This window comes from Chaetura pelagica, unplaced genomic scaffold, assembly GCF_000747805.2.
Source record: "Chaetura pelagica isolate M959 unplaced genomic scaffold, ChaPel_1.0 scaffold425, whole genome shotgun sequence".
Lineage (NCBI taxonomy): Eukaryota > Metazoa > Chordata > Aves > Apodiformes > Apodidae > Chaetura > Chaetura pelagica.
The window spans coordinates 4064031-4077284 of record NW_009953205.1 but is presented as its reverse complement, the minus strand read 5'-3'; the positions used below and the strand labels follow the sequence as shown (position 1 = coordinate 4077284).

Sequence of the window (13254 nt, the reverse complement as noted above, 5' to 3'; positions counted from 1 at the left end):
TAAAGCCAGTCAGCATTTTTGGGTATTAAATGCTCTTCAGTTTGCACCAGAAATTCTCAGACATTCTTTAGATTGATGTGACTCTTAGCTGTTAAAAATATTTTATGATCACTCAGGCACCTCCAGCTTCCTGTAACCAGCTCTGTTCCTCAGTAGGCATATTCCATATTTTCATATTCTATGAAAATGCCATTAATTAAAGTAGTTTGTAAGTTTGGGATTCTCTTTTCACCTTTTACATTGCAGTTATTCTCTGCTTTACTTCAAGTTCAGGTGAACTGACTGAGTGTAAGTAGTACATGTAACACTATGACAGGAAAACAGCTGCTGATAAAAGTTTTTCTGTCTTTATCATGGAAAAAAGATCAGTAAACCAGGAAGTTATGGAGATAATTGAAATTAAGGAAAAACGTCCAGAAGAGTCAAAATCCAAACATCTAAGAACTTTTTCTGTGATAAGTCTTCTTTACTAGGTGAGAGAACCAGGCTCGAGTAAAATTTGGAGGACACAAAGTGGATTAGGGAAGCAGGAGAAAGTGAGTGATGGTTAAGGAATTACTCTGGTTTTAGGCCCAGGTTGAGGTTTTTGGGTATGAAGAGTTTTATCACAGCAGAGACTCTTAATGAAGAGAAAGAAATGAGAAAGCAGGTTGAAAGACAACAGCATTATTGGTTGTGTTAGCGGATGATGATGGTAGCAGTAGAAGCTGGGGGAATGGGAGGCAATAAAGATCAAGTGATAAATAGACCTTATGACTCACTTGGCTGAGATTTTTCACAGCAGTCATTTGTGTCTTGATGTATTTCTTTTTACTTTCAAAAATTAGTTCTTTCAAAGATCATGTGCTCTTTAGGCACATTACTTTTTTGTAAGCAACTTGTGCTCTTTCTTTTCATCCCTTAGAAGCTGCTAAGGGTGGTAACAAATAAATTTGGTAAAGTTTTGCAAAAGTTCTGGTCACTTCAGTCAAGAAGAATTAATTCAAATAAATATAAACTTTTCACAGTTTTTACAAAGTAGATTGTAGGCCAAAATATGCTAATATGTGACTCCCATATTTTTCTGGAGTTGATTATTCATTTGAATTTTGTAGCTTTGCTGTGTTGGCAAATCTTTTTTGCTGTTTTGTCGCTTTTGTACAGGAGTAAGTAGTGCAAGGAAGAATTTTAAACTGTGGTTCCAAGTTCCAAAAATACAAATATGTGAGTGCTGTGTTGGGTTTTTTTTGCATGAACAGTTGCCACAAAGATGCATACAAGTATTTCATGGATCTGCTGGTCTGTAGCTGAGATAAGACTGACTGAAGCTTTTGACCTATGTGTCAAAGATTTTTATATGTTTTCTGTATTTAGCCAGCAAATTAAGTAATGCATAAATAGAACTAGAGATTAATCCACACTGCATCAATTCCCTGAGCAGCTCAGAATTTATTTCCATGTACTATTTGCTGTATTTATTAAGAAGTAAATACTTTTCAATACCCACTTTATTATTTTTTTCAATGGAAATTGCTCAGATTGCCATATAAATCCTGTGTTAATGAATTTTGCCAACCTATTATTCCTTTGAATTTTCTCAAGTGTGCCCAGGATTCTTTCAAATTAAGAATATAGCTCCTGTCTCATTGGCAGGCCTTTCAGACTGGCTAGAGGCTTGCTTTCTGGTTTTGCAGTCTGCAGTCTCTTCCCTGTCTATATCTAGCCTTTCAAGCTTCACCCTTGACCTGCATTTTGCCTTTTATAATCAGTTGAAAAAAAGATACAATGGAGGCAGCCACCATATCAGTTTTTTTATGATATTGAGCAAATGGAACTGAAAACATGATGTGAATTAATTGATCTGTTCTCCTTTGGGGAATACCTTAAAATAAGTGGTTCATCTTTGACCTTCTGATCTTTTTCATGCATTGCTGCTTTATTATCTTCTGAGATCTCCCAGCAGAAAGGCATGACAGAATACTCAGCTTGTACTTGTAGGATTAATTCATTTACCACAACTAAATAATCTTACGTGTCACAGAACAAATGTTGGAATAAATCACATAGTAAGGCTTTGGAAGGATAATCTTTGACAGTAGTTTCAAAGATTTAATGAAATGTTTCACCAGAGCATGCTTTTGGGGGAAAGGGTTTATAATATATCCAGAGTGTTTATAATTAAGTATTTCTCTTTTGACTTGGATTTTAGATTATTTTTTTTTCCTCTTTCAACTCTTAATTCTGCTCAGCAAACAAAACATGATTGGCACCACAGGAAGGCCTGTCAGAATTAGTCTGTATCCTCATGACGTGAGTGAAGTTGAAGTGACAGAAGCTGTAGGTCAGTGAAATTCCCCATTCTAGGAAATCAAAGTGCCAATGCCTTGAAGAATAGCTCTGTCTCATGGGACATCCACAATTCTAAAGAACAAATTAGGTTAGCTTTTAGAAACAAAACCTGTACAAAGCACAGGTGTTTAGCCAGGCATTTTTTCTAAGAAATATTACTCTTGTGGTGGTATTTCTGGGAAAGTGCTGTTACATATTTTGCCTGCAGTGGTTTGCTAGGGAATGAATCAGGAGAGCAGACTACAAAAAAGGTTTGTACAGTAAGGTTGGGTGAACCTGTGGAAGGATAACAAAGATGCTTTGTTTGATTTACTGTGAGATAAGTCTAGTTACTAATTTACCTACTTGTCAGCTGGATTCAGGAGTGTAATACTAGTCCCACTGGCCTCTGCTGCTTCTGTCTCCTGAAAGCTGGACTCTTATTTGTGCCAGGAGCTCCTGTATCAGCACAGCTTTGCACTGTGCCTCTGCAGTGTGCTGATTTCCCTCAAACAACAGTGATCCTGGGCAAGGGTCACATTTCAAGCCTTAATCATCAATCTTAGAAGATGGCACTTTTGATAGCACCTGGCAAAGTATATAATACAAAATCAGAAAGTGTAACAAGAAGCATGTATGATTTCATTGGGAAGACCTCAAATGCTTGTTGTTTTGCTTCACCAGTTCTCTTGCATGAGCAAGTTGTTTCTTGTCGTATATTTAAGTTGCCTGCAGCTACAAGTAGTACAACTTGTGTGTTTGTAAATGAGCTTACATTTTTTAAATATGCATCTGTTTTTGGCCAGTAACCAGAGGTACCAGCTGTTGAGTGTATAGTTGTTCATTCTTACTGCATAAAGGAAGCAGTTGACCTGGAAACAGGAAAGAGAAACTAAGCATTAAGAATTTTATGCTTCAATTTGATTTTTTTTTTAATGGGGATGGATTTCAGCCTAACACTGAAATGTTGATGTAGAAGGAGGGTTGTTCTGATAATCCCATGCAAAGCTATATATATTGTTTTGCCTAAGTAATCCGTTGCTGCTGTTGGAGTTGTCAGGCCTGTGTACTACTTGAGGACTTGCATCAGCATTTCCAGTGGGTTTACAGAGAGGCATTTTAGCAAGGGACTAGAATACCTAATAACTTACTACCTTTGGAGCTCACAAATAGAAGTATTTCTAATACATGACTGTACAGATTTCTCTGACCTTCTCTGATGGTTAAAAGCAAGTCAGCTTTGTGTATACAGAGCTTTGCCCTTCCGGTGTCTCTACAAAGTCTGGCTAGTTTTCTTCTCTGCTAACTCTTTGAAGGAAGCAAAATGAAAGCATTAAGGTTATGGTAAGTTGTGAAGTGCAGAGTGAGTTGATACTAGAGGAAAAAGCCCAGTCTGTTGCTCTAGATTTGCAAGGAGTATAAAATGGAATGTTAAATGTGCTTAGAAGGGACAAGAATAGTTTGAAAAAATGTTCATGTAACTAGGAATGCAGATTTCAGAATAGGATTTATTTTACTGTAGTTCTGTTGTGAAGCTCCTTTGACTTGTTTCTATCCAAGAAACGAAACATTTATTTAAATTCTCTAAACAGTTTAATGAAGAATTAAACTGCATGACACAGTAAAAAACCATCCAATTTCTTTTCAGCCCTGTAATAAATATGTAACGTAGTAGCTCAGAATGTGCTGAATAGCTGTATGATCTTTCATCAGGGTTTCTTCATCTCCTTGAAGCTCAGGAAATCAAAAGGACTTTCTGTGTACTCTAAAAAAATCTCTTAGACAAAGGGGAAAAAAAAGAAATTGCAACCTGGGACTTGCATTGCAAACATCCTGCCTTTCTTTTAGTCTCCTAACACAGGAACCTGGGATACAGAGACCTGCATTACTCTCATCAATACCTGGGCATAGGCAGACTTTTAGAGAAGTAGATCATAGTCTTATATGGGGTAGAGCTTGTTTAACTACTTGTAACTACTGATTGAGTCAGTCAGATTTCCCACCCTCTTTCATATCTAGCCTGGCAGCAGACTCGTGTTTTCATTACTCAAAATTATTTAGGAATGTTTGCAATGAACAAAAGCAGTGTTGTCTTATAGTACTTCGGGTTATGAAATCACCTTTAAAAATGTTTTTAGGTTACATCTGGGGGAAGAACTGGCTTTTTCATGTAACTGACAGAGTCAGGGCAAATATACCTCTAGCAGATGGTTAAGTCATAAGCATTCAATCAGGACTGACTAAATACTTGAAATCCTTTGAAGAGAAGATAAAGATTCTCAGTGAACTTTTGAGGGTTGGGAAGGTTTCAAGAACTATATACCCAGATGTTTGCTATTGCCTTAAGCTAAGGAGCTACATAAAGCTCCTATTCTCTAATTAATGTTTACACATATGTCAGAACTACTACTGCATTTAAAAAAATAAAATACTTGGGCTTAACTTCTGTGTTTTAATGGGTTTAGCTGCTTTGAAGGCAACTATCAAATTGTTTTTGCAATAGATTTTTTAGGACTGTTTCCTAAACTGTTTCCTGTGTTATTTTCCTTTAGGTGTCTGAACGCTTAAGCCAGCCAGGAGTAGCCATAGGCTTGGCTTGGACTCCCTTAGGGGGAGAGATCATGTTTGTAGAGGCCAGTCGCATGGATGGAGAAGGTCAGCTTACTTTGACTGGCCAACTTGGGGATGTCATGAAGGAGTCAGCCCATCTTGCCATCAGCTGGTTGCGCAGCAATGCCAAGAGATACCAGCTCACCAACGGTAGGCTGAGGAGAGTGACAGACACTGCACAACTGTGAGGCATCATCCAGACTATATGGGGTCATTGGCCTCTTACTGCAGGGGTACACATAAAGGAAGTATTAATACTGCATGGAATTCAATGTCTTAAAACATGGTATTTTTCAGTAAGATTCAGCAGATAGCAGTGTTGCTGAGTAACAGTGCAAGTTATTCATACTTGTGGAAATGTTTTAAGTGTTGCCTTAACAGAGAAGGGGTTTTCTAGCAATCTGTGCTACACTAAAGATGAATAATGTCAGCCGTAGAGATCCTGTTTGTAGTTCTTTTCTGATTTCTGCCAAGCTGAGGTGTTAGTGGCCTGGCAAACAGAATATGAGTTGTCACTGCAGATAGTCCCTCCCTCAACAACCTGGAAGGCTGTGGACAGTCTCAGTGCCAAGATGCTCTTCCTTAGTTGTGGCAGACACTGCCTCTTATTCATTTTTACATTAAAGCTATCCAGCAGTGCTTCAGTGATGTGAACATAGATACTCGAGGCTGTAATTTTTCTCTAAAATTAAGACAGTTTCTGTTTGCATGATCGAAGTTTTAATATTACAAGAACTGAGTTTATATGGCAGCTCTTGATCTGCAGTGTAGTAGGACTTCAAGCCAAGAAACTTTAAATTCTCTTTTAACCTCCCAAGAATTCTGGAAATGTGCTTTTTAGTTGATCATCTGCTGAATACTCACATAATTGTCCAGTATCTGACATTTCTTATGAAAACTTAAATTGGTTAAAAAGCTAAAGTGAATCAGTGTATGAATGGCTGCTGGCATTAACTGTATGTGTCCTACAGGTTAAGGTGAAAAGATGAAAATCAGAGATTTACTTTATAATATTAGCTAATGGTGGGTTTCTGTGCAAGTGCTGATTTTGTGGTATGTTCTGTCAAAATTGACATTTATGGCTTGGGATGTAAAAAACCTTAAAAGTCTATGTAGGAATTCCTTTATTTTTCCATTAATCCCCGCTCTGAATTTCCCAACACATGCAAATACTGAGCTTATTGGTTAACTTGTTACGGTTTTGCCTAGGAATCTGGATGTAGGAAAGCTTGTTGGGTTTTCTTTTTGTTTATTTTCCTACGGAAAATAAACAATATAGTATATAGCAATATAGTGCTGTTTCTTCAGCCTACTGTTAAAAAGTAGTGCTAAGACTTTGAATTCTCTGGTGGGCTTTTAGAATAAAGACCAGGAACAAAATGGGTTTAGATTTCTCACATTCAAACCCTTCTTTTTTTTCCTTAAGCTTCTGGAAGTTTTGATCTCCTTGACAACACTGACATCCATCTGCACTTCCCAGCTGGAGCTGTCACAAAAGATGGACCATCTGCTGGTGTTACCATAGTAACCTGTCTTGCTTCACTCTTCAGTGGGCGGCTGGTGTGTTCAGATGTAGCCATGACAGGAGAAATTACACTAAGAGGCCTTGTTCTTCCAGTAAGCATCATCTGAGAATAGAGCTAAGTTGTATTAATTCCCCATATTCTGGGTATAAAATCTGTTTATAGCCATTTAGAAAAGCCAAGCCTTGCTGGATCATTCCTTAGCAGCAATCCAGTCTCGTCTGGTGCAGCTGTAAGAGGCTGGTGGCAGCCAGCCTGCTGGAGTACTGTGCCACTCCTCTGCCTGCTTTGCATTTCATGGCAAAGCTAGTCTTGATGCTGTTTTCACAGAAAGCACATTAAAATACCTAGTTACAAAAGAAACCTAGAAATATTTAAATTCAAGTTGGTCCCAAAATATATTTTGCAATTTCTGTGTTTCCTCAAACTACTACTACAGAAATATCTCCACTTTGAAAAGTTGTTTCTTAAAGCCCTTATAGTAATTGCAAATAGGCTACTCTTGAAACCATCTATTTATGTGTGCTTTTAGATTCTTCTAAAATCTTGAGTATTGTTCAGCCAAATGGTGTTCTCATTAAGCTTTTACAAAGCATGAGGGCAAAGGGCAGTTTTCAAACAAATAGAGTTTTAAGTATCAAATGGAGTATTGTATCATAAGTGGTTAAGCAGATATGGGAGTTATAATCTCCTACCAGATGATGGAAAAAGGAAGGGTGACACTGGCAAACACTATTTTGTTTCATGCAGTAGCAACCAAAGCAAAGGTAACACAATGAGGCAGCAGACTAGAAGGATCTCTGAAACAGCACTTTGGTGGCAGTAGGGCTGACAAGATTGCCTGTTGTTCAAGGCCTCAGTGAACAATCAACACTGCATTAACTCTCATCTGGTGCAAGTTTGCTTAACTTTCCAAATAAATTGCCTGTGTTGCACCAGTTACCAAACTTTGCCTGCTGTTTAAGGTGGATCCAAATTAGCTATCTGTAAATACTAATGTTTACCTTCTTTCTGGATGTTGTCTAGAGTCTATTATTAACTTAATTCATACGAGCATGCTATTAACTGCATCTGCTGCCTGAAGGCAAGTGATGTGATAAGCACGTTGCGTTGTCCAGATCACCACCAGGACTTTCAGTTCACTCCCACCTTGTTCTATAGCAGCCTAAATTTTACCCTTTGTGCTGTAACACAAGGCTTTCCTTTCCTCTGAAGCTTCAAATAATTGCAAGTTTCTTCTGTAAGATGGTCTTTAAATTGGATTAGAAAAAAGTTCAAGGGGAAGAAGCTGTGACTAGAAAAAAAATGAATTTTAAACCCCTCTTTTACATCTCATTACAAATTCTGACAGGCAGCTTATTGAAGTGATCCCCCTTTTCCTAGAACAAAGCCACCTTTGCTGTGTCTGGGCACAGGTTTGCATTTCTGTGCATTTTCTGTTGTATAACTCAAATTATTTATTGTGTGGCATTGCATCCTTAAGACTATTTTCCCCTACATCCAATACTGCCTTGATCTCATGTATGCAGGATTTCAGCCACAAGAAAAGCCTTAGTTAAGGCCATTTTTCTTTAAAAAATACCTCTGAAAAGTAATGACATCCACTACTCATAGATACTCTTCTATCTGCATTCCTACATGATTTTTTCAATTTTTTTATTTATTTTTTTTCTTGTTAATAACTATAATAGGTTATTGTAGCATATTAACAGTTCCCTCCTCAGGCATCTAATGAGCTAAAACTACTGCTGCATTTTTAATTACTTTCCTAAATGACTGGGTGAGGAAAAGCCTTCCATTAAAATTGAACTCCTGATGTGATTTGTGACAATAATCACTTTATTAGTGCTGTGGATTGTTTTATATATATTTCTTCTCCTTATTAGGTTGGGGGAATTAAAGACAAAGTCCTGGCAGCACACCGGGCTGGACTGAAGAGAATTATCATTCCTCGAAGAAATGAAAAAGATCTTGAAGAAATTGCAGTGAATGTACGGCAAGACTTGACTTTTGTCATGGCAAGTTGTCTAGATGAAGTTCTTAATGCAGCTTTTGATGGAGGATTTGCAGTTAAGCCCAGAGTTGAGCGTTTGACTAGCAAACTTTAAGCAGACAGCCTGAGATTACTTCTGTATGAAATTTAATAGAGATCAGGACTATCAGCTATATACGTATCAAGTGTAAGTATGAGATAAACTTGATTGTTTAAATGTGGGCGCAAATGCAATAAAAATGAAAATACTACTTAGAGCAGTTAACAACCCGAAAACATGTTTTATGGGCATTTGCTGCTTTTTACTATCATGCAAAAAGAATTTTGAACTCAAAAGCGTAAGAAAGCTGAAGGTGTTGAGAAACAATTTCTTAGCTTATCTGGCATATATGTATATAAATGCCAGCAGCTGATTGTTTATTTAGTAAGGACACACCCACAAACAGAATAATAATGTGATTGTATAATGTATATTAGGAACACAAATTGCAGCAAATGCTGTACAGCAAGAGGCTAGTAGAGACAGGGTTGTTACCAAAAAGCAAACTGATTTAGCCTAAGAGTTTACTTATTTAGGAAGTAACATTCAGTATGCTAAGGGGCAGCAGCATCACAGGAAAAATAAGGGTTTAAAACAAAATAAAAATGCTTAAGGGATTTAAACTGAAACCATACGGTCTGAATTAAGTTAGCAATTCCTTTCAGCACTGGGTTCAAGCTTGTGGTGAGGTCAGTGCAGGTATGATTTCTGAGCACTATCTGCTGTGTGGGAAGGGACACAGTGCTGCAGTGTGTCTGCCCAACTGTGTTTACCAGCACCAGGTGGAGCAGACTTGAAGCCTTTATGAAAAAGCCTGGTAACACTTCGGAGGGACAAAGTATGTGTCCCTCATTCTTACCTGATACAAATCTACTTGATTCTGGGATGCCTGTGTTTGGAGTTTAGCCTATCAAAATTAAATCCATTTAAACAATGCCAAAAAAACACTGGATCATTAAATTGCCTTAGGTACTGCATACTGTGAACAATGTAAGGTTTAAGAAAGTCTGTCAGTATCCCATCTCAGGTAATAGTTTTGTCTCTTACCTTCCCTTGAATGTTAGTTGAAGTTAGAAATTTAAACTTCTGTAAGATCCTTGAGTTTTCCTTGTTTTATGCTGGGGTCAGCCACAAGAGAAAACCCAGTATGTTACATTCTCTTATTCCTTACTAATTCTAAAACAAACTCAAGTATGCTTACGAAATGCAAATTGTATCAGTGACAAAAGCCTATTATATAAGCAGCCTATAAATCAAGCGTAATAGTTTGTTTTCTGCACCTGATTTACAAAAGATTGCACAGCTTTCACAAAGCACTTCACCTAATAAACAATAAAAATCCTTTTTGTGTCACTATTTTAAGAATTTTACTTCTATCCATTCACTAGTTAAGTTCCAAGGATAAGAGGCAACAAACACAGGAGTCTTGGAGTACCTTCTGCCTTACCTGAACACAAAAGTGCAAAGAAAGTAGATAGTCAGTAAACCAGCAGAAAGGTATGTAACTGATGTGCTGATTTGCCTTTAATCAAAACCAGTAGGGGAAAAAAATTCTTTTCCAAACAATGTAGATCAAATAATAATCCTGCACTACTTTGCACTAGTGAGAAAACAGACCTGCATGGAATTCCAGCACAGTCTGTTTATACATGTAGAAAAAACATGCATTTTTTTAAAAGATAGTAACTGCTGTAAAAGTAAGGTTTCCACAGCAGTTTCACTATGGAAAAACAGGGAGTTGCTCCCAAGAAAAATTAAGCAGCAATTTTCTGTCTGCCACAACACTCCAATTCCTAAGTCCCACCTACATGGACTTTATCTGAAAGGTAAGGATTTTATTCATAGAATCACAGAATCTTAGGAGTTGGAAGGGACCTCTAGAGATCATCTAGTCCAGTCCCCCTGCCAGAGCAGGACCACCAAGGGCAGGCCACTCTGGAGATATTAACTGACATTTACTTATGGCTTTTCATGTTCCTGCTTGCAGAACGGACTTGGTTACATTAATTTCTTGAGTTTTATTTTTTAAAAACTCAAGTGCAACCCATGTCAGATACTACAGACACACTTACGTGCCCTTTCTTTTGCTTTCACTGGACACTCTCAATCAGAGTAACAACCTCTGCAGCAGCAAGCCAGAACAGTAAAGAATTTAATTTAAATATACTGACAGTTAGGTGGACTTGATATCAAACCTGTGTCCCTCAGAATTCACCATAAGCTAGTGAAGCTTATCAAAGGTCTATCCACACTATAAATTGCTACAGATATTAACTGTCCCTCTAGTGCAATTCCTGCTTTAGTCATAGTAGCTTTGAAAAGATACTGCATAATATGCCATTATAGGCAGCAACACAGAACAGTTCACCTGCTTTCATTTTAAAGCACTACTGCAAAAAAGAGCTGGCAAGAAATGTCAAAACAGAATCCATATATTAACATCTACATTTGTCAAATATTTTCTTTTAAGGCTTTTTTTTTTTTCTATGGCAATGAAAAACTATGAGGGTAGTGCTAGTGGACAAATGCAAGATCTACTTACTGCATTTCATCTATTAAAAACAAATCTGAATTCTCTTTCCCAATACAGGAAAGTAAAACAGTACTTTCTAAAATAAACAGCTGATACTAAGACAATGCCAGGCTTTAATACACCATTTATTTTAGATAAGGTAGTAAACTGTACACATTTCTAGTATGTTCTCTTTGTTCATATATAACAGTGTAGTTGACTTACCAGATCCTCACACTTTACGTGATCCACCGACTCAGGCTTCTAATACTTTTGAGGATCTGGGCATAAGTATAATTTGTTTAATCTTTCCATGTGATGATGGACATCAAATGTTTTATTCAGGTTTTCTTTATAACACCAAAAGGAGTAATATTAGTTTACATCACAGGAAGTCAGCATACATCAGTTATGTTATAGCATTTGTCATCTGAAAACATGAAAAAAACTGTCGGACCATACCACTTAGCTTCTAAAGCTCATTACAAATGCAATTTCAAAGTCCCCTTTGAAAGTACATTCTTCATCTTCAGCCCATTCTATCCTAAATAAAAACTCTACAGATCATTGCAACTAGGTTTTAAAATGCACGTTTCTTTTGGAGACAGAAGCTGAAGCATTCTGAGTATGAGCAGCAGTAGAGAACAGTCTTGCACAACTTGTGTGCTTACACAGCCCTGCTGCTTTCTCATGGTAAGTATCAAAGTGATAAGGGTTCTTAAAGATTCTTAGCTAGATTTTTTTAACAAAACTGGAGAGCTGAATATCAGATAACCTCGGCAAGCAAATGTCAGTCCCAACCAGCCAATCATGAGTCAGATGGTGAGTCAGTTATGCCTCTAAAAATAGTTAAGTATTTAGCCAGGTTTCTCTCAATACACCAGAAGACCTGGTGGTAATATAGACAAGGTAGACAAGACTTTTGAGGTAGATGTAGACACACTTAATTAGGTCAGAATAATTACAGAATTGAGAAGACTGCAAACAATTAGTTGTATATTCATAAGGAAAAAAATGCAAGATTGCAGGATTTTTTAAAGCATTTATCTACTGTCACAAGGTACCAGTACATCTTTTAAACAAAATGTGTGCACAGTTCAAACAGCCTAAATATAAAATTTTAAGTGAAACTTTTTACTTTCACTTCATGAAGCCAACTATTTCTTTAGTATTTTACTAATCCAACCTGATGGATTTGGATGTCACGTTCCTTACCTGTAGAACTACTTACCTCATCATGCATCAAAATAAGAACAAGAAGTGTCTTAATACATCAACTTCTGATAACAAAGTTAAGACAGTGCACAGTAAATGAACTGTATTTTAATGTGTTACAAAAGTGGTCTGTAGCCAGACTACCTCCCCAAACAGGCATCATCTACTGCTACGTTTGACAAAGATTTCTTTAAAATAGCTTGAGATGGATTAGCTTTTCACTTTACTCTTTTTTCTATTTTTTGAAACACAAATATAATATACATTCAGAATGAACTTTTTTTCCACATATAGGCAGTCTGCAGAAAGCCAGATATCCTTCAAAAGCCTTTATGGCTGGTGAATCACACCTGTAAAAGATTATTTGCATTGTAATGACTATCATGTCACTAAACTGATACACAAAATTCAGTTTAAGACAGTTACTTTAACAACCAAAAGTTGTGAAGACAAGAAACTGGGCAAAGAGTATCACTTTGTCAAACTTTAAGCTAAAGTAAAAAGCAAAAGTTTCTTAGTTGTTTGTTGTTTTTTTTAATTTGCCAGGTATTCTTTTTAATCACAAATATAAAAAGACTGAAAACATTTCATTCTGACTGTCTTTAAAAAACCAAAACAAAAACCAAAAAAAACCAAACAAAAGGTCTCTACAAATACTGTGTAAGACAATACCTTCTCTGTACTGCAAAACAACAAATACAGGGATGCAATCAAGTTTCTAAGCATCTCTAAATTTGAAACGTGAAATTTTTTTCAAATTGGAAAATTCTTATTCATTGTTCATTTTTGTTAGAAGATAACTCAAAGTACAACATCTAGACCTGTTTTTAAAGGAGCCTTCTTTCCTGTTACATCTTTAAACACAGGGACTCTTTTGAGTTCAATACATTCACAAAATAGCTCGATTAAGAACAGTATCACAAATGAATTGCCTACTGGAAAGAGACAAAATGTACCAAACATACAGAAACAGAAGTTTTACCATAGCAATTATGCATATCAAAAGATGACACGTGTAATTAAAAAGATTCAAAAAAGAGAAAAACCTGAATTA

General features: G+C 36.7%; 1 protein-coding gene across 1 annotated transcript in view; it reads left to right on the top strand.

Annotated features, from left to right (window-relative positions):
* Positions 1-8548, top strand: part of LONP2 (lon peptidase 2, peroxisomal) — a 39894-nt gene extending 31346 nt beyond the window's left edge. Inside the window, 3 exon segments of the mRNA XM_009997478.1 lie at positions 4860-5067; positions 6344-6534; positions 8327-8548. Of these exon segments, the coding sequence (XP_009995780.1) occupies positions 4860-5067; positions 6344-6534; positions 8327-8548 (621 nt within the window).
* The last annotated feature ends 4706 nt before the right edge of the window (positions 8549-13254 follow it).